At 43.0% G+C, this 19,985-nt stretch overlaps 1 protein-coding gene and 1 non-coding gene across 6 annotated transcripts in view; one reads left to right on the forward strand and one right to left on the reverse strand.

Moving 5' to 3' along the window:
• MTOR (mechanistic target of rapamycin kinase) overlaps positions 1-19,985 on the forward strand; it is a 150,421-nt gene that overhangs the window by 20,928 nt on the left and 109,508 nt on the right. For all 5 annotated transcript variants that reach the window (XR_012426139.1, XM_045380920.2, XM_015442686.3 and 2 more), the window contains 8 exons: positions 1,666-1,881; positions 2,235-2,440; positions 6,605-6,727; positions 7,383-7,472; positions 8,339-8,431; positions 9,442-9,576; positions 9,822-9,951; positions 11,953-12,203. Coding sequence is in view for 4 of the 5 variants with exons in the window: in XM_045380920.2 (XP_045236855.2) it covers positions 1,666-1,881; positions 2,235-2,440; positions 6,605-6,727; positions 7,383-7,472; positions 8,339-8,431; positions 9,442-9,576; positions 9,822-9,951; positions 11,953-12,203 (1,244 nt within the window). In the remaining variant the exon portion in view is untranslated. The remainder of the gene's footprint in view (positions 1-1,665; positions 1,882-2,234; positions 2,441-6,604; positions 6,728-7,382; positions 7,473-8,338; positions 8,432-9,441; positions 9,577-9,821; positions 9,952-11,952; positions 12,204-19,985) is intronic.
• On the reverse strand, positions 14,503-14,609 carry LOC123570921 (U6 spliceosomal RNA). Its single transcript, XR_006695137.1, has one exon. It is a non-coding gene; the product is annotated as a U6 spliceosomal RNA (small nuclear RNA).

Here is a 19,985-nt window from a genome sequence, read left to right on the forward strand (position 1 = left end):
CTCTTGGCAAGGTAGTGAGAGCTGCTGGAAACTTTGGGAAAGGAATGAAAGTATCTAGACTTCCTGGATCTTGCTGTGATCCCAGAGACAGGGTAGCTGATTCTGTAGCAGCTCATCCTTCCTAGACTCTTTCCATATATTGGTAATTCCTGTTTGTTTCTTTGTCCCATACTGAGTTTGGGGGCAGATCGTTTGAGGGAAAGTATACGTTGATCCAAGGAAATAATGCTGCAGAGACAGATCCCCCTCATGTCCCCACTTTTTCACTTCCTTGTAGCTGAGATGATATGTACTGCTTTAAAATGTATAAGCAGGGGCTTTTGGGTGTTTCCATGTCTATGGTGGTATGGTGTCTTTTCTCTTTTTTTTTTTTTTTTTTGAGACAAAGTCTCTCTGTTGCCTAGGCTGGTGTGCAGTGGCACAATATCAGCTCACTGCATCCTCCATCTCCTGAGTTCAAGCGATTCTCCAGCCACAGCCTCCTAAGTAGCTGGGACTGTAGGTGCGTGTCACCATACCCAGCTAATTTTTGTATTTTTGGTAGAGATGGAGTTTCACCATGTTGGCCAGGCTGTTCTGGAACTCCTGACCTCAAGCGATCTGCCTGCCTCGGCTTCCCAAAGTGCTAGGATTACAACCGTGAGCCACTGTGCCCGGCTGGCAGTATGATTTCTAAAAGTACTGTACTGTGTAGTTCTAAACTGCAAATAAACCCACAATAATACCCCACAGAGATATATTTCAGGAGAAGTTGATACTTTTGAAATTTAAGATCATATAGGTAGTATTGGTCAAGACTGTAGAGAAACAAGCAAGTACAGAAAGCCTGAACATGCTGTCTGGAGACAGCCACCTGTGGTTTCTCTATTGCAGTTCCTCCACTTAACATTGATTCACACTGGTGATAATTTATTTCTAGTGAATAGAAAGTAGCTATGTTTAAACCCAGCCTACATAGATTCTTTGTCTGGTATTTAAATCTGGGAACTAAAACAGGCAAGGTAAATTTGATCAAGAATTGTATTATCCTCTAAGAATGTAAGGGGTTGAGTTGGAATAAAGCAAAATAATTTATTATTTGAACGGAATATAAAAAGGCTAGGATTGGGGCATACCTTTGATCTGTTTCCCTGCTCCTTCACCACCCGCTTTTGCCTTTCTGCTGATTGAAAGCCCCCTTGTTACCCTTTAAGAGTTCTGGGTCAGGCCGGGTGCGGTGGCTCATGCCTGTAATCCCAGCACTTTGGGAGGCTGAGGCGGGCGGATCACAAGGTCAGGAGATCGAGATCATCCTGGCTAACATGGTGAAACCCTGTCTCTACTAAAAATACAAAAAGAAAAGAAAAAAAAAATTAGCCGGGCATGGTGGTGGGCGCCTGTAATCCCAGCTACTCGGGAGGCTGAGGCAGGAGAATGGCGTGAACCCGGGAGGTGGAGCTTGCAGTGAGCGGAGATCGTGCCACTGCACTCCAGCCTGGGTGACAGAGCGAGACTCCGTCTCAAAAAAAAAAAAAAAAAGGAGTTCTGGGTCAGTATCTTATTGATCAATATCTGGTTGAAAGTAGAATTAGTAGCCTCAAAATGGAAAATTCAGCTAGCAAGCTGCAGACCTACCTGTCTGCAGCAGCAGTGTTTATTCTGTTTTCTCTCTGCCTTTCTATCCAGGCCACTCTCTGACCCAATTTGTTCGCCACTGTGCGGATCATTTTCTAAACAGTGAGCACAAGGAGATCCGCATGGAGGCTGCCCGTACCTGTTCCCGCCTGCTCACGCCCTCCATCCACCTCATCAGTGGCCATGCTCATGTGGTTAGCCAGACTGCAGTGCAAGTGGTGGCAGACGTGCTTAGCAAACTGCTCGTGGTTGGGATAACAGATCCTGGTAAGGCTTCCCAGACAGAAGCAATCTAGGGGAGTTAAGGAGCTTAGGGCAGTTGCGAGTAGCCAGTTTCATTACGTGGCCTCTCTAGAGATCTTCGGCCTCAACAAGCTGATATTCAGCTATTTCTCTGCCAAGGCGTGTTAGGCGCAGCTACTCTAGCCTGTTAGTGTAAGATAATCTGCCTTTAATTCTTTGTCTTTACTCCTATGAGTAGAGAAAAGAGTAACAGAGGTTAGATGAGAGAAAGCATCTGGAATCTTCCCACTACGCTGATGGCAGTGGAGGTGGAAGCTGGGAAGGGCTAAAGTGATGGGGTCATGAAGAAATGTTCAAAGGCTCCATTGCTCTTGCAGACCCTGACATTCGCTATTGTGTCTTGGCATCCCTGGACGAGCGCTTTGATGCACACCTGGCCCAGGCGGAGAACTTGCAGGCCTTGTTTGTGGCTCTGAATGACCAGGTGTTTGAGATCCGGGAGCTGGCCATCTGCACTGTGGGCCGACTCAGTAGCATGAACCCTGCGTTTGTCATGCCTTTCCTGCGCAAGATGCTCATCCAGGTAACCGGGATGATGGCCAGACCCACAGGCAGGGAAGACAGGACTCTCACTGTGAGAGCTGCTTGAGGAAGCAGAGTTGAGGACAAGGATTGGGGAGAAAGATTGAGGTACCTGGTAAAAGCCACATTTGTCTGCAAGGGTCCACGTTTCCCTGGCTTTATAATGGCAGTTCCAGTGCTCATCACCTCATGAGCCCTTTGTCAATATGACTCCAAGGTGGTTCGGAGTCCTCTCATGTAGTTCTTTCTTTTTCCTGGCAAGTCGCCAGTGATCCCATTTCTTGGCCCTCTTTGCTTGCTGGATTGATCTGCTGCAGATGGTGTCAGACTTCCCAGCGCCTCCCTATCCTTCCACTCTCCTGCTTTTCTTGCTGGTGCCAGGTGAAGCATGGAAGCCATTGTTCTTCACAAAAATAACCAATGTGAGACCGTTTCCACCATTTATTCTGATAGTCATTGCCCCAGTCTGTGATCCTGGCTTTTGTTCTTAAATACTATGAGAATGCCAAACTCAGTTGCTTGGTCTGTAGCCTAAGGTAGAATTCCTCTTGAGATATGGCTCCTCAGTTTTTGTCTTCACCTACCTGAGTAAGTTCTGTGGCCTCCTGGTGAGTAATACATGGTCCAGTCCTGCCTGGCAAAGTTATTTCCAGCTGCCTCTTCTGGGTCTCTATGTGGTTCACCCATTCATTTCCTGTCCCCATTGCTCGCTGTCTGCTTCCTGACCCTCCCTCATGCTTTGTTTTGAAGTAAACACTTTTTGTAATATATAAGGAACTTAAACATAGAAAATCATTAATATATGTAACTCACTCTAGAGAAATGTTGTTTGTTCACAATTTGTTGTAAAGTGGCTGTAAATTATATCATCAATCAACAAATTAGGAAGCTGTACTTACGTTGGCACTTCTGTTTTTAGCCTAATGATTTATTTAACTGCTGGCCTGCGTTAGAAGTGCGTGTCATTTTAAGTCTTCAAAAATTTTCTGAGTTTTAGGAAGGAATAGAAATCATTGTTGAAGGCTGGGCATGGAGGCTCACACCTGTAATCCCAGCACTTTGGGAGGCCGAGGTGGCCAGATCACCTGGGGTCAGGAGTTCGAGACCAGCCTGGCCAACATGGTGAAACTCTGTCCCTACTAAAAATAAAAAAAATGAGCCCAGTATGGTGGCGAGCGTCTGTAATACCAGCTACTCTGGAGGCTGGTGCTGGGAGAATTGCTTGAACCCAGGAGGCAGAGGTTGTAGTGAGCCAAGACCACGCCACTGTACTCCAGCCTGGCAATGGAGAGAGACTCCCATCTCAAAAAAAAAAAAGACAGCCGGGCGCGGTGGCTCAAGCCTGTAATCCCAGCACTTTGGGAGGCCGAGACGGGCGGATCACGAGGTCAGGAGATCGAGACCATCCTGGCTAACACGGTGAAACCCCGTCTCTACTAAAAAATACAAAAATCTAGCCGGGCGAGGTGGCGGGCGCCTGTAGTCCCAGCTGCTCGGGAGGCTGAGGCAGGAGAATGGCGTAAACCCGGGAGGCGGAGCTTGCAGTGAGCTGAGATCCGGCCACTGCAGTCCATCCTGGGCAACAGAGCAAGACTCCGTCTCGGAAAAAAAAAAAAAAAAAAAAAGACTGGGCGCAGTGGCTCATGCCTGTAATCCCAGCACTTTGGGAGGCCGAGGCGGGCGGATCACGAGGTCCGGAGATGGAGACCATCCTGGCGAACACGGTGAAACCCCGTCTCTACTGAAAATACAAAAAAAATTAGCTGGGCATGGTGGTGGGCGCCTGTAGTCCCAGCTTCTAGGGAGGCTGAGGCAGGAGAATGGTGTTAACCCAGGAGGCGGCGGAGCTTGCAGTGAGCGGTGATCGCGCCACTGCACTCCAGCCTGGGTGACAGAGTGAGACTCCGTCTCAAAAAAAAAAAAAAAAAAAAAAACACAACGAAATCACTGTTGAGCCTGCTAGCTCAAATCATACTACATTAATTTGGCATAGAAATATCTCTTAAACGGCTGAGCACAGTGTCTTGTGTCTGTTACCCCAGCACATTGGGAGGCCAAGGCAGGCGGATCACATGAACCCAAGAGTTTGACGAGACCAGCCTGGGGAACATGATGAACCACATCTCTACAAAGTATACAAAAGTTAGCTGGGCGTAATGGTGCATACTGTAGTCGTAGCTACTCAGGAGGCTGAGATGGGAGGATCACTTGAGCCGGATAAGTTGTGGATACAGTGAGCCGTGATCGTGCCACTGCACTCCAGCCTGGGTGACAGAGTGAAACCCTATCTCAAAAAAAAAAAAAAAAAAAAAAAGGAAAAAATAAATACTTCCTAATAGGAATAACAATATGTTCATTCTGTCAGCAGACTTTTTGACCACTATGTTCCAGGTACTGCTGGGTACTGGGAATATAGCAGTGAACAAACCAGGCATGGCTCCAATCTTCATTCTTTTTTGTTTTGAGACGCAGTCTTGCTCTGTCTCCAGGCTGGAGTGCGATCTTGGCTCACTGCAACCTCTGCCTCCCAGGTTCAATCGAGTCTCCTGCCTCAGCCTCCTTTGTAGCTGGGACTACAGGCGCCTGCCACCATGCCCAGCTAATTTTTGTATTTTTAGTAGAGACAGAGTTTCTCCAAGTTGGCCAGGCTGGTCTCGATCTCTTGACCTCGTGATCTGCCCGCTTCGGTCTCCCAAGGTGCTGGGATTACAGGTGTGAGCCACCTCACCCGGCCAGCTCTAATCTTCTTGAAGCTGATAGTAAGCTATCAGGCCATCTTATTTTTTCAATACTGCAGAATGTGAAGCTCCTTTGAATGAATTTATGTACTGAATTTAGCCCTTGAAACTTTAAAATTACTCTTTTTTGTTTTTAAACTTTGATATAGATTTTTCCAAATTGAGTTGTACGTTTTCATGCCTTGGTAAAGGCTTTGGTGTTTTGTTTTATTTTGAGACAGAATCTCACTCTGTCACCAAGGTTGGAGTGCAGTGGTGGGATCTCGTCTCACTGCAGCCTCTGCCTCTTGGGCTCAAGCAATCCATCTGCCTCAGACTCCCAAAGTGCTGGGATTACAGGCATGAGCTGCCGTGCCTGGCCGACTTTGGCCTTTCTTGTGGTCTTGGTCATCAGGGTGGGCCTTGGTTATTGTTATTAGGATGCAGTGAGGCTCTCGGGCTCTGGAAGTGAGCTTGGAGTTCTTTGGATTGGCCCCGCACTGCTGCAGATAGTTGGGCTCTGCTCTGTGAGGCACATTTCCTCACAGTCACCCATGTCTTCTTGGCACTGCAGGTCTATTCTCAGTATCCCCTTCATTTCTTTTCCCTGTGGTCTGCTATGACTGGGGAAAACAGGCTGCCAAGGGAATCCAGAAAATCAGGTTATTAAGTCAGTAACCTAAGACAAAATGTAATGTTAAATTATAGACTCCTCTGGGTAGCTGAGTTAACCTGAGCTCTGTGATATCTGCTTTTCTTACTGCTCATTGATTTCCTTCTGGCAGCTTTATCCAGAAGTCTGTCTATATTATGCTGTCTATGTCACCATGAGCTTAATGTGCTGATTTGCTGGTGTCGTAAGGATGTCAGTTAGAACCAACATGTTATCTCCAGTCAGTAAGACTTCGGGGGATCCTGCCAATGTGATCCCCACCTATTGAGGTTTATCTAGATGTACCCCAAACAGCTACAGAGTATCAACACTTCTCTTGACATCATAGCTGTTCTAACTGTTCTTGGATTCCTTTGCCATTATTTGTAGTCCTTAGTAATTTGCTGTCTAGACAAAGATTTTTCTCCTAAGGGCCCTACCTTTGTTCCTCATTTTTATAGAACTCTACTCTCAGCTCTCCCTGTTGGTTTTTCAGTCTTCTCTGGCTGTGCTACATTGTTAAAAGCTCTGCTTTAGAGAGGACCCATGGGACTTTGGAGTGCTGTGATGAAAGGGAGTAGGTTTTCGAATAGTTTTTCTTCCTGGCGCACTTGTATCTAAGGCTGTTCTGTCACTTGCAGAGATGTCTGTTGCTCATTGAGTATCTAGCAGCTGCTTCATCTGTCGTGGAAGTCTTGGTTTTTCCCCCAGTTCCCTGCCACTTTTTCTGTTTGACACAGTCTCTCTCTAGAATGTCTTCTGCCATAGAGAACATATGAGCCTTTCTTCCCTACAGATTTTGACAGAGCTGGAGCACAGTGGGATTGGAAGAATCAAAGAGCAGAGTGCCCGCATGCTGGGGCACCTGGTCTCCAATGCGCCTCGACTCATCCGTCCCTACATGGAGCCTATTCTGAAGGTAACACAAACCAAGAGGCTGGCACTTCCTCTCTGTGTTGTCATCAGCTCGTATGGGGAGATGGGAGTGTTTCGGTGCTCACTAGTACACTGAACAAAGTAGATAATTTCCTTGCTCTCATGCTTGGAGACCAAAGGGCCATATCAAGCACTTTCAGTTCAAGAATACCAAGAATCTCATCAGTTGCAGGAAAGTGCTCTCCTTATAAGAGGTAAGAGATAATGCTTCAGACACATCATCACAGGTGTTTGGAAAGGAGAAGTAGGTGGATAGTAGCATAAAATAGCTCTCCCAAAATGAGGAAAAAAATGAGCTTGAAAATCTGAAACAACCTTCAAATCTGAACACATTAGAGTCATGTGAAGTATTTTACAATGTATGTGAATCTGGATGAACAATCACTGAGAGAGTTTAGAGGAGACACGAGAGGATACTTTCACATCATGGTGCTTCCTAGCTCTCTCACATGTCAGACTTATACTTCGTATGGAGAAAAGTGTGAGAATTTACATTCCAGAGAAATCTTGGGTTCATAAAGCTTAGGAGGAATTTCTTTATGACTGAGATGGTGTCTTGGGTGAATTTTACTTATGTACAAGAAAGGTTTCTAGTAGAGTCTAACCTGCATTCGTTTTCTCATAACTTCTTTTCCTAGGCATTAATTTTGAAACTGAAAGATCCAGACCCTGATCCAAACCCAGGTGTGATCAATAATGTCCTGGCAACAATAGGAGAATTGGCACAGGTAAAGGGGCAGCTACTTTTTCCGTGGTGGAGATGGGGTGGAAAGGAAACTCACCTCTGAGGAAGTCCAAATACTTTTTTTTTTTTAAATGAAAGGTCTCACATGTTTATTACGGAACCCAGCCAACCAACGCGTTCCTAGCATATTCAGAGAGAAATAATACATGCTCAATAAAACACGTCTGACTCTCCAGATAGTGGTGACATTTTCAGCTTGATATGGTAACATCATTGTGACCTTCAGACAGCATCAATCTGTGTGCCATCTCATGTGCAATTCCTCATAGACCCAGTTTGGTTCTTCTCCAACGTCTTTTTTTGGAGTTGTACCTGGTTTTATTACCAGTTTTCATCCGAATCCACTGGGGAATGGAACGATTTTACTTTTGTTTTTTGGCCAGGAATTGCTTAATTCTGAAAGTCTTGTGAGAAGACATGGCGAGAAGCAGAGTCAAGCACACACCACGGTGGAGAAAGGAAGAAAGGCCTTTTTTAAAAAAATTATTTTATTTTATTTATTTGTTTTTGAGATAGTTTCACTTTATCCAGACTGGAATGCAGTGGCGTGATCTCAGCTCACTGCAACCTCTATCTCCTGGGTTTAAGTGATTCTTGTGCCTCAGCCTCCCAAGTAGCTGGAATTACAGGTGTGTGCCACCACACCCAGCTAATTTTTGTATTTTTAGTAGAGATGGGGTTTCACCATGTTGGCCAGGCTAGTCTTGAGCTCCTGATGACAGGTGATGTGCCCTCCTCAGCCTCCCAAAGTGCTGGGATTACAGGCGTGAGCCACCGTGCCCGGCCTCAAAATACTATTTAATGCCATAATTTCTAACCCTACCTACCACCCTCTTTTTCATTTTGCAGGTTAGTGGCCTGGAAATGAGGAAATGGGTTGATGAACTTTTTATTATCATTATGGACATGCTCCAGGATTCCTCTTTGTTGGCCAAAAGGCAGGTGAGTATTACTGCTTCCCGATTAAGCAAGACAGACCCCGTGAGTCCGGGGACCTTGCTTCTCTTTATTCACCTTAGTGTCCTTACGCAGTGCCTAGAACAGAGTGTGATACATAGTAGGTGCTCAAAAATATTTGTTGAATGAGTAAAAATTAGATAGATTTGAAACCAGAATTACCTGTTGTCCTGACCCAGAGTCAGTTTCAGTAAGTATCAGGGCTGACAAGTGCCATTTTGTCTATACAAAAGAAAATGCAGGTCGATTATCAGAGCTCTAGCTCTCAGAGGGAAAAAGAAAGCCTTGGCCACTGCCTATGAGGGAACAGAGGTTTAGCTCATCCTTGCCCAGCCCTGGTTCTGCTTTCCCAATTTGAGGCTATTAGATGACTGGACTAAAATTAAGAACAGTCTTAATTTATTTCTGGGCATGGCAGCTCACACCTGTAATCCCAGCACTTTGGGAGGCCGAGGCGGGAAGATCGCTTGAGCTGCAGAGTTCGAGAGCAGCCTGGGCATAATTAGACTTTGTCTCTACTTAAAAAAAAAAAAAATAGCTGAGCATGGTGGCGTGTGCCTGTAGTCTCAGCTACTCTGGAGGCTAAGATGGGAAGATCACTTGAATCCAAGAGATTAAGACTGCAGCGAACTGTTATCGCACCACCGCACTCCAGTCTCCAGTGAGACCCTGTCTCAACAACAACAAAAAAATCTTAATTTCCTTTTGAATCTCTTGTTAATCATTTGGGATATGGAAGAATGATGTATTTTCTTTGAGAAAGGTGGGAATTTTCTTTGTCTCTTGATCCAGTGGTTGTTGCAGGTTTGTGTGCTTGATCAGCCTTGGTTTTATGCCCTCTTGGGATTTCTGCTCATGGTTAGTGTCTTTACTGGAAACCTCTTGTCTTCTTATAGCCTCTAATACTTCATTACAGTCATCATACAAAGAGTTCAACTATGCTTTCTTTTCTCTCATACTGGCTCGATGAACCATGTGATCTTGTGCCTATCTAGGTGGCTCTGTGGACCCTGGGACAGTTGGTGGCCAGCACTGGCTATGTAGTAGAGCCCTACAGGAAGTACCCTACTTTGCTTGAGGTGCTACTGAATTTTCTGAAGACTGAGCAGAACCAGGGTACACGCAGAGAGGTAGGGGACATGGCAAACTTGGTCATGAAAGACTTTACTGGGAGGATGGTAAGAGAGAGAAGGTTGCAGCATTAACATGCTCTGACAGTATCAGTCAGACTTCCTGTCCGTCTCCATTTTGTTCATGTAGCTGGTCATTTGGGTATGAATTGGGGTTTATGTAACCTGAGAGGAGTATCTGTGATACTTGTTGTAATCATGTTGTGTAATCATGTTTTCTTTTTTCCCTCCCCTTTCCCACCCAGGCCATCCGTGTGTTAGGGCTTTTAGGGGCTTTGGATCCCTACAAGCACAAAGTGAACATTGGCATGATAGACCAGTCCCGGGATGCCTCTGCTGTCAGCCTGTCAGAATCCAAGTCAAGTCAGGATTCCTGTAAGTTGGGGGTAGCCATGAAAGACTTGCGAAGTTCTCACTCACAGAGCCCTTGCTGGTTGTGTTTAGAAAGTCTGGACCTGGATTACTGAGAAATAGGTTATTGGCTCATTTAGCAACTTTTGAATGAAAAGTCAGTAGTTTCTTCTTGAATCCCAGAAGGGATGCTGCTTTCCATTGTGACCAGAGTCCTCATGTCTGTCTAGATTCTTTGTCAAGGGTTGACATGCCAAGTCTGTCTGCTTTTTGGTGCCAATGCAAGAGATACACATTATAACCCCATCACCTCTATCTGTCTCTCATTCTTTCTTAGTGCCTCTTTGATGTTCTCATTCCCATAGTATCTACAGAAGAACAGAGAATTGATTCTCCATTTTAATTGATGGGGAAATCAGAGGCAAGGCTCAGGGCCATAGGGAAAACTAGCAGCAATCAGAAATTTGGGGCTCTTTTTTCCATGAAATGGTCTGGCCCAAGAGCCACATTGCCTTGCCTTTTTTTTTTTTTTTTTTTGGTGGAGAGTCTTACTCTGTTGCCCAGGCTGGAATACAGCATTGCAACCTCTGCCTCCTGGGTTCAAGCAATTCTTCTGTCTCAGCCTTCCAAGTAACTGGGACTACAGGTGCACACCACCACACCCGGCTAATTTCTGCATTTTTAGTAGGGATGGGGTTTTGCCATGTTGGCCTGGCTGTTCTCAAACTCCTGACCTCAAGTGATCTGCCCGCCTCAGCTTCCCAAAGTGCTGGGATTACAGGCATGAGCCACTGTGCCTGGACGCCTTTTTTTTTTTTTTTTAAAGTTTTGTTTTATTTTTAATTGACACAGGGAGGGGGAATAGGGAGAGGCTGGTCAATGAGTGCAAGGTTCCAGTTAGATAGGTGGAATAATTTCTGGTGGTCTTTTGCCCATTGCCTTTTATTGTTTTTATTTTATCTTAATTTTATTTTTTTGGAGACAGGGTCTCACTTTGTCACCCAGGCTGAAGTACAATGGCATGATGTAGCCTTGACCTCCTGGGCTCAAGTGATCTTCCTGCTTCAGCCCCTCAAGTAGCTGGGACTACAGGCGTGTGCCACCATACCTGGTTAATTTTTGTATAGCCCATTGCCTTTTGACAAGTAGCCTGAGTGAATGGGGGTAGGGTATGGGGTTGCAGGAGAGTTTTCTAGACTTAACCCATATTCCCTCAGGGCAGGCCTATTTCTGACATTGAAAGTTAACATTAGTTATCCCAACTATTCCAGGAAAATGTTATTACTGCAAAATGAATTGTTTCTAAACTCACTAGATGGGACGGTATTGCTTCAAATTTCTTCCTCTTCTGGTATTAGGGAGGCATGCCTGTGATGTCATTATGTCAGCCCCATGGCTGTGGAGAGCAGGGCCCGAGCCATGTTGCTCCTGGTGTTCTTCCTTATTCATGGCACCAGTCAGCCCAGCTCTTCATCTGTTTAGTGCTTACCCTCCTCACTGCACTCTTCATGTTACTATACCTCCCTCCCTTGCCGCTGCCCCCTCCGCCACCGTCAGAGTCCTTCAGGTCCTTATTGTTCAAGTCGGATAGGTAGTATTTGCCTACCAACTTGTCTGAGCTCCCTAGGGGAACCAAGCAGCTGCTGAACAGATGTTTGCTTAATTTAATTCCCTTTACTTTATTTTGGGGGAGTAATTATTTTTATTGATGGTTTCAGTGTTAAAGTTGTGAACGGTAAGAAGCTAAATTAAACAGAGCAATTTAGAGAAAACCAACCCATCATGTACTGTTTTAGGCTTTTGTGGTTTGAGTAATAGAAAAGCCAAAAACTGTTTACTCCTTGATGGTGAGAAGCTATTTGTTGGTTCCTAATAGACCTTGAATTACCAATAGTGTTAGAACATACTAGGAAGAAAGATATGAATGCTAATGTCTGTTAGTAGGTTGTTTGTTATTAACTATGCTCTGCCTAAAGTCATGTCATGCCATGTGTAGCTCTAATGCTCTCTTTCGTTTTGTCCTAGCTGACTATAGCACTAGTGAAATGCTGGTTAACATGGGAAACCTGCCTCTGGATGAGTTCTACCCAGCTGTGTCCATGGTGGCCCTGATGCGGATCTTCCGAGACCAGTCACTCTCTCACCATCACACCATGGTTGTCCAGGCCATCACCTTCATCTTCAAGTCCCTGGGACTCAAATGTGTGCAGTTCCTGCCCCAGGTCATGCCCACGTTCCTTAATGTCATTCGAGTCTGTGATGGGGCCATCCGGGAAGTAAGTAACTCAAACCCCAATCTTTCTCTTTCTCCTCTGCACCGCATGCACAGATCCATCTGTGCTTCAGCTTCTTAATCATGCATTCTGTGTGCCCTTGAGCCTAATGCCTTCCTCCCCCTTAACTCCCAATGTGTAAGTGTACGATCGGCTCACTCCAATGTCCTGGCTTGGATGGCTAAAAGGGCCAGGTTCAGTGGCTCACACCTGTAATTCCAGCACTTTGGGGGCCAAGGTGGGCGGATCACCTGAGGTCATCACCGTGTAGCCTGGCCAACATGGTGAAACCCCATCTCTACTAAAAATACAAAAACTACCCAGTCGTGGTGGTGCACACCTATAATCCCAGCTACTCGGGAGGCTAAGGCAGGAGAATTACTTGAACCTGTGAGGTGGAGGTTGCAGTGAGCTGAGATCGTGCCACCACGCTCCAGCTTGGACAACAGAGTGAGACTCCATCTCGAGAAAAAGATAGCTAGAAGATGAATGGCCTGGGGGAGGAAAAACATTGTCATTCTGAGTAATCTAGAGTTCAGTCAAGTTGTAGATGCCCCACAAATACAAAATCAGTCTGGATTTCTGGTTGCTCCTTCATGACAAGATTTAAGTCATAACATTTTTAGTGAAAATACTACACAGGTGAAGTTGCATGCTCTTACTGGATCTCATACTGCCACCAGTTGGTCCCGTTATTGTTGATCCTCAGTGCGAGCATGCAGCCAAGTGGGTGTTTATCCGATCTCTTCATTGTAAACTTACCTGTTTTCCTTTGCCATTAGTGAGTAATCTGTAGGGTGACACTTTGAGACTCCATGGCTCTCCTGTTCCTCAGCTACCTTCCATCCAGTGATTGTAGCATCCATTGATAATCCTCACTTGAATTGATTATCAGTCACACTGGTGGTTGCAAAGTGATGACTTTCTATTTTTGTCATTCCTTCTCCATTTTATAAGCCGACAGCATTTTTCTGTAAAGAGGAATTTTCCCCTCCCCCACGTCTCACTCTTGCTGTTTCTTGTGTCTTTCTCTAAACCACAGAGTATGCAAAATGGTTCCAAGATTATATGTCCACACTACTACCAACCACAGATCTAAGTAAAGTTCAGGGTAGCTTTGTAGTTCCTGTTATTCTTAGATACACTCTACTAAGGGTGTACAGTCAGAGTACTATGTTCAAAAGATACTTCAGTTAGTTACTTTTCCCTCTGATCATATTGTCCACATGATGTGCATTTAGAGGAGATAACATGTTTTTAGAAATTATGTTTCCTAACTTTGTGTCTGGAGTATAGGCATACTGTTTATTTGTTTCTATTATATTTATAATCGTAACTATCAACCTCATTGAATTTTTTTTTTTTTTTTTTTTTTTTGAGAAAAAGTCTAACTTTGTTGCCCAGGCAGGAGTGCAGTGGCACGATCTCAGCTCACTGCAACCTCTGCCTCCCAGGTTCAAGCAATTCTCCTGCCTCAGCCTCTTGAGTAGCTGGGATTACAGGGGTGCACCACCATGCCTGGCTAATTTTTGTATTTTTAGTAGAGACAGGGTTTCACTATGTTTGCCAGGCTGGTCTTGAACTCCTCACCTCAAATGATCCAACTGCCTCAGCCTCCCAAAGTGCTGGGATTATAGGCATGAGCCACCACGCCCAGCCGGAATTCTTACTAACTCTAATAATTTACTTGTAAATTCTCTCAGGTTTTTACTCTAGACAGTTATATAGTCTGGTGCGGGGGCGGGGAGGGAAAACAAAAAAAAGGATGTTTTGTTTTTTAGTTTTAATCTCGTAAACCACTTAGTGACACAGTAAGGAAAAGTAATAAGTAATAAAAAAGTAATAAGACCTCTACTACCATGTTTTTGGTTTTTGAGATGGGGTCTTGCTTTGTCGCCCAAGCTGGCGATGCAGAGGTTGCAGCAGGTGATATGGGCTCACTACAACCTTTACCTCCCAGGCTCAAGTGATCCTCCCACCTCAGCCACCCGAGTAGTTGGGACTACAGGCATGTACACCCACACCCAGCTGATTTTTTTGGGGTTTCGCCATGTTGCCTAGGCTGGTGTCAAACTCCTGGACTCAAGCTATCTGCCCAGCTTGGCCTCCCAAAGCTCTGGAATTACAGGAGTGAGCCACTGCACCTGGCCTGCTTCCATGTTGATTAGATGCAGTGGTAGTGGAAATCTGTAACCTTGCTCCTGATTTTAATGGACTGCTGTTAAGATTTCACTACTAAGTATAATGTTTGTTGTAGCTTTTTGGTAGATATATTTTTATTTTATTTTATTTTTATTTTTTAAAAAATACGGAATGCTTCACAAATCTGCCTGTTATCCTTGCATATGGGCCATGCTAATCTTCTCTAGATTGTTCCAATGCTAGTATGTGTGCTGCCAAAATTAGCACTAGATAGGTTTATAAAGGTCAAATATTCTCATATAAAGAGATTGCTAAAGAGTTTTATTATGAATGGGTATTGAAGTTTTTAGTGTATAATAATCATATGATTTTTGTCTTTTAATGTGTTGAATATGTTGAATCACACTGATAACGTGTTCTAATGTAAGAATGCGGGCATTCTTGTATTAAAACCACCTTGGTTATAATGTATTTTTAAATTTCGATCTTATGTCAGTTCCACTTAGAGTTTTTGCATCTGTGTTCTTGATTGAATTGGTCTATAATTTTCTCTTTTTTAACTATGGGCTCAAAGATCTGTTTAGCTTTTCTGTATCTACTTGAAGCAGTTTTGGCTCCTTTTTTTTTAGGAAGCTGTTCATCTTGTCTAAGTGTTAAAACTTGTTGACGTGAAATTGTTCACACTGTTCTCTCATGTTTTAATTTTTTTAAGATCTTTTTTTATGACCCAGAACTGAATGGATTATGTTTTAATTTTCTAGTAGAGATTTGTTAAAGTATTTTTCAAAGAAGCAACTATTGGCCAGGCGCAGTGGCTCACGCCTATAATCCCAGCACTTTGGGAGGCTGAGGCGGGTGGATCATCTGAGGTCTGGAGTTCAACTCCAGCCTGACCAACATGGTGAAACCCCATCTCTACTAAAAATATAAAAATTAGCCAGGCATGGTGGCGCATGCCTGTACTCCCAGCTACTCAAGAGGCCGAGGCGGGAGAATCGCTTGAACCCGGGAGGTGGAGGTTGCGGTGAGCTGAGATTGCGCCATTGCACTCCAGGCTGGGTGGCAGAGCTAGATTCCATCTCAAAAAAAAAAAAAGAACCAACTTTTGACTCGTTGATATATTATTATTTTCCTTTTTCTGCTTTTTAAAAGAAATGTGTTAGAATATTAAGTCATTGTCAATCTTCTTTTCTAATGTAATCTCTTAAGGCTATGAATTTCACTCCAAGTATTATTTAACTGCTTTCCAAAATTTCTTAAAACTTTGAGATAAAATTTACATACCATAAAATTCATTGATTTTTAATATATTTACAGAGTTATGCAATTATCACTAATAATCTAATTTTAGAAAATTTAAATCACCCTAGCAAAAAACCTCCTGTCCATTTTCAGTCATTTTCTGTTTCTGCCTCATCCCTGGGCAACTACTAATCTGCTGCTATCTCTATAGATTTACTTTTTCTGGACATTTCATATAATTGGTGTCATAGAATATGTGGTCTTTTGCATCTGGCTTCTTTCACTTAAAACTTTTGAGGTTCATCCATGTGTGCCATGTATCAGTAATTCATTCTTCCTTTATTGCTCTGTAATTATGTAGTATTTTCATTATTGTTCAGAAATATTTTCCAGCGTTAGGATTTCTTCTTTTACCCTTGAGTTATTTAGAAGTGGGTATTTTATTTGTAAACTTACAGGGTTTTTAATTTCTCATTTTGATACTGATTTCTAACTTAATTGCATTGTGTTTATGATTCTTTCGTGCTTGCTGGAACTGCTTTAATGGTCTAGTGGTTGATCGATTTTCTTAAGTATTTCCTATATCCTTGGGAATACCTGTGTATTTGCTAACGTTATGGACAGGGTGCTATATAAGTCATTAGATTGAACTTATTACTTATTGTGTTCAAATCTTTTGTGTCCTTGTTAATTTTTGTTTGGTTGATCTATCAATCCTGAGAGAAGTGAGACAAAAATCTCCCTTTACAATGGTAGGCTTGTTTCTGACAGTTTAGTCAATCTTATTTTATATGTTTTTGAGATTATATTAGTAGATGCATGCAAATTTTAAATCCTGATACCTTCCTCGTAAGTTGACTGTTTTATCATTATGCAGTAATCCTTATCTTTAATAATACCTTAAAATTTATTTTGCCTAACATCAGTATAGCCACACCAGCTTTTTTTTTGGAGGCGTATGTCTTTTCCAATTCTTTTACTTTTAACTGTCTCATGACTTATTGTTTTAGATGCTCTCTTATAAATATAGCTAGATTATCTTTTTAATCCAATTAAAAATTTTTTGTCTTTTAACTAGTGCATTTTAGGCCAATTGCATTTATTGTGATTGCTGATATATTTGGGTTATTTATTTTATTTTATTTTGAGATGGAGTATTGCTCTTGTTGCTAGGGTGGAGTGCAATAGTGCAATCTCAGCTCACTGCAACCTCCGCCTCCTGTGTTCAAGTGATTCTCTTGCCTCAGCCTCCTAGGCAGCTGGGATTACAGGTACATGCTACCACGCCCAGCGAATTTTGTATTTTTAGTAGAGACAGGATTTCACCATGTTGACCAGGCTAGTCTCAAACTCCTGACCACAAGTGATCCACCCGTCTCGGCCTCCCAAAGTGCTGGGATTACAGGTGTGAGCCACCGCACCTGGCCATATTTGAGTTTATTTCCACCATCTTACTTAGTGCATTCTTTTTGTCCTGCTTTGTCTGTCTTTTTTGTTTATTTGTTTTTGTGAGACTGAGGCTCCCTCTGTCGCCCAGGCTGGAGTGCAGTGGCCTAATCTTGGCTCACTGCAAGCTCCACCTCCCGGGTTCATGCCATTCTCCTGCCTCAGCCTCCCAAGTAGCTGGGACTACTGGCACCCACCACAATGCTTGGCTAATTTTTTGTATTTTTTAGTAAAGACAGGGTTTCACCATGTTAGCCAGGATGGTCTTGATCTCCTGAACTTGTGATCCACCTGCCTTGGCCTCCGAAAGTGCTGGGATTACAGGCGTGAGCCACCGCGCCCAGCTGCTTTGTCTGTTTATCTTTCTTTTCTGTCTTTTTCTGGATTTGTTTGAGCCTTAATTTTTTATTTCATCTTTTGCCTTCACTCATTGGCCACCTTTAATTTTGTAAACATTTTCTAATAGACTATTTCTATCATGAATAAACTAGACAACCTGTTATGTTAGGTTCTCACATACCCATCAGTAATTACTAGCATTTTGTCAATTTAGTTTTATCTCTTACCTGCATCGCCTTTTCCCCCCACACATGTACGTACATTTTTGCAATATTTTAAAAGAAATTATAGGTATCATATTATTTCACCAATACATACTTTTTTCCATGTAACCACAAGTATGGCACCTACAAAGCTAACAATCATTTCTTAGTATTATATAATACCAACCCTTCTTCAAGTGTCCCTGGTTGCCTTAAAAATTCATTGTAATTTGGTTTATTCAAATCAAAATCCAAATAAGGTCTACATCTGGCATTTGGTTGATATATATCATTCTTTCACCATTTATTTACCTTTTCCCTCCTATACTTCATAGATTACAGTACTGTATACTTCCTATTTCAACATTTAGTAAACAGACACTTTCAAAATGACCCACTGCTAGTGATGTGAAGGCTAATCAGTGAGTTCGGATATTGTCATGTGATCCATTTGTTATAAAGTTCCCCATCAGCCTTTTTCCTAATCATTTTAGCATTCATTGGTAGTTATTTCCTAGAGCTATTACTTGATCAGGGACTGCAAAATGGTGATTTTCTTATTTATATGTATTTTTTTTATTAAAAAATTTTTTTTTCCATGACACATCTCTCAGGAGGTCCTGAGAACCTGTGCCCCAAAATGGGGATTTTCTAATTTGATTATTCCTTCTGTATTTATTAGCTGGAAAGTTCTTTAGAAATAAAGAACTTGGCCGGGCGCGGTGGCTCAAGCCTGTAATCCCAGCACTTTGGGAGGCCGAGACGGGCGGATCACGAGGTCAGGAGATCAAGACCATCCGGGCTAACACGGTGAAACCCTGTCTCTACTAAAAATACAAAAAATTAGCCGGGCGTGGTGGCGGGCGCCTGTAGTCCCAGCTACTCGGGAGGCTGAGGCAGGAGAATGGCGTAAACCCGGGAGGCGGAGCTTGCAGTGAGCTGAGATCCGGCCACTGTACTCCAGCCTGGGTGACAGAGCGAGACTCCGTCTCAAAAAAAAAAAAAAGAAATAACTTGGCTGGGCATGGTGGCTCACAGCTGTTATATCAGCACTTTGGGAGGCTGAGATGAGAGGATTGCTTGAGTCCAGGAGTGTGAGACCAACCTGGGCAACATAGCAAGACCCCATCTCATTTTATTTAAAACATTTTTTAGGCCGGGCATGGTGGCTCACGTCTGTAATCCCAGCACTTTGGGAGGCTGAGGCGGGCGGATCACAAGGTCAGGGTATCGAGACCATCCTGGCTAACATGTTGAAACCCCGTCTCTACTGAAAAATACAAAAACATTAGCCAGGCATGGTGGTGGGCACCAGTAGTCCCAGCTACTCAGGAGGCTAAGGCAGGAGAATGGCATGAACCCAGGAGGCGGAGCTTGCAGTGAGCCAAGATTAGGCCACTGCACTTTAGCCTGGCGTCAGAGTGAGACTCCGTCTCAAAAAAAAAAAAAAAAAAATTTTTTTTTTAATTTTAAAAAAGAACTTTATATAATCAACTACCAAGGTAATTTGAAGTGTAGATCATGTAGGAAAAACAAAATGCATTCATGGTTCTTTACCTTTATCAATTTATCAGTTTTTTAGTATAATGAGTCAAGCCTCTAACAACTTTTCAGAGGTGACCCAGGCACCTTCCCACCTCCCAATCCTACCCTTATTCTTTGGAGTATCAGTATGAACTCATGAAGATATATATATATGTAATTTATCTTTATTTATACTGTAAACCAAGTTGGTTGCACAGTCACTTAAAGAAGAATATCAAGTGAAAGTCATTTAGTCATCTTATTGTTAAAACTAATATTGGTCATTTACTACTTGTGTGTATAAAAAAATATATGTATGTAATCTCACTGAAAGAAATCAGAGCTCACTATATGGAGTATTTCTATATATATAGAATATATGTACACACACACACATATATATATGTATATGTAATATTTCTGTCTATTGCAGGCACTAATCTTTTTCACAGTCAGATTATCCTGATCACCCTGGCTGTTGCGTCCTTCTTACATGGCCCAGTAGACTTTCTTGCTTTCTGGCAGAAAAAAATTACTCCAAGCATATCAAGTATATTTCACTCAAACCTGGGCATAGCCATTTCCAAGGAGCTCCGATTTTCTTTTAGTGAGATTACATACATATGTATTTTTATAGATGTAAATAGAAAATGGCCAATGTTAGTGTTAACAATAAGATGACTAAATGTAGTTTAAGACTTCACTTGATATTCTTCTTGAGTGATTGTGCAGCCAACTTGGCCTATAGTTAAACTCATTTGTTTCTGTTTATTTTCAATTTTTAGAAATTTCCTTGAGTTTACAAAAAATTTAGGCTGAGCATGGTGGCTCACCTCTGTAGCCCCAGCACTTTGGGAGGCCAAGGGGATCACTTGAGGTCAGGAGTTTG

Source organism: Macaca fascicularis, chromosome 1 (genome assembly GCF_037993035.2).
Source record: "Macaca fascicularis isolate 582-1 chromosome 1, T2T-MFA8v1.1".
Taxonomy (NCBI): Eukaryota; Metazoa; Chordata; class Mammalia; order Primates; family Cercopithecidae; genus Macaca; species Macaca fascicularis.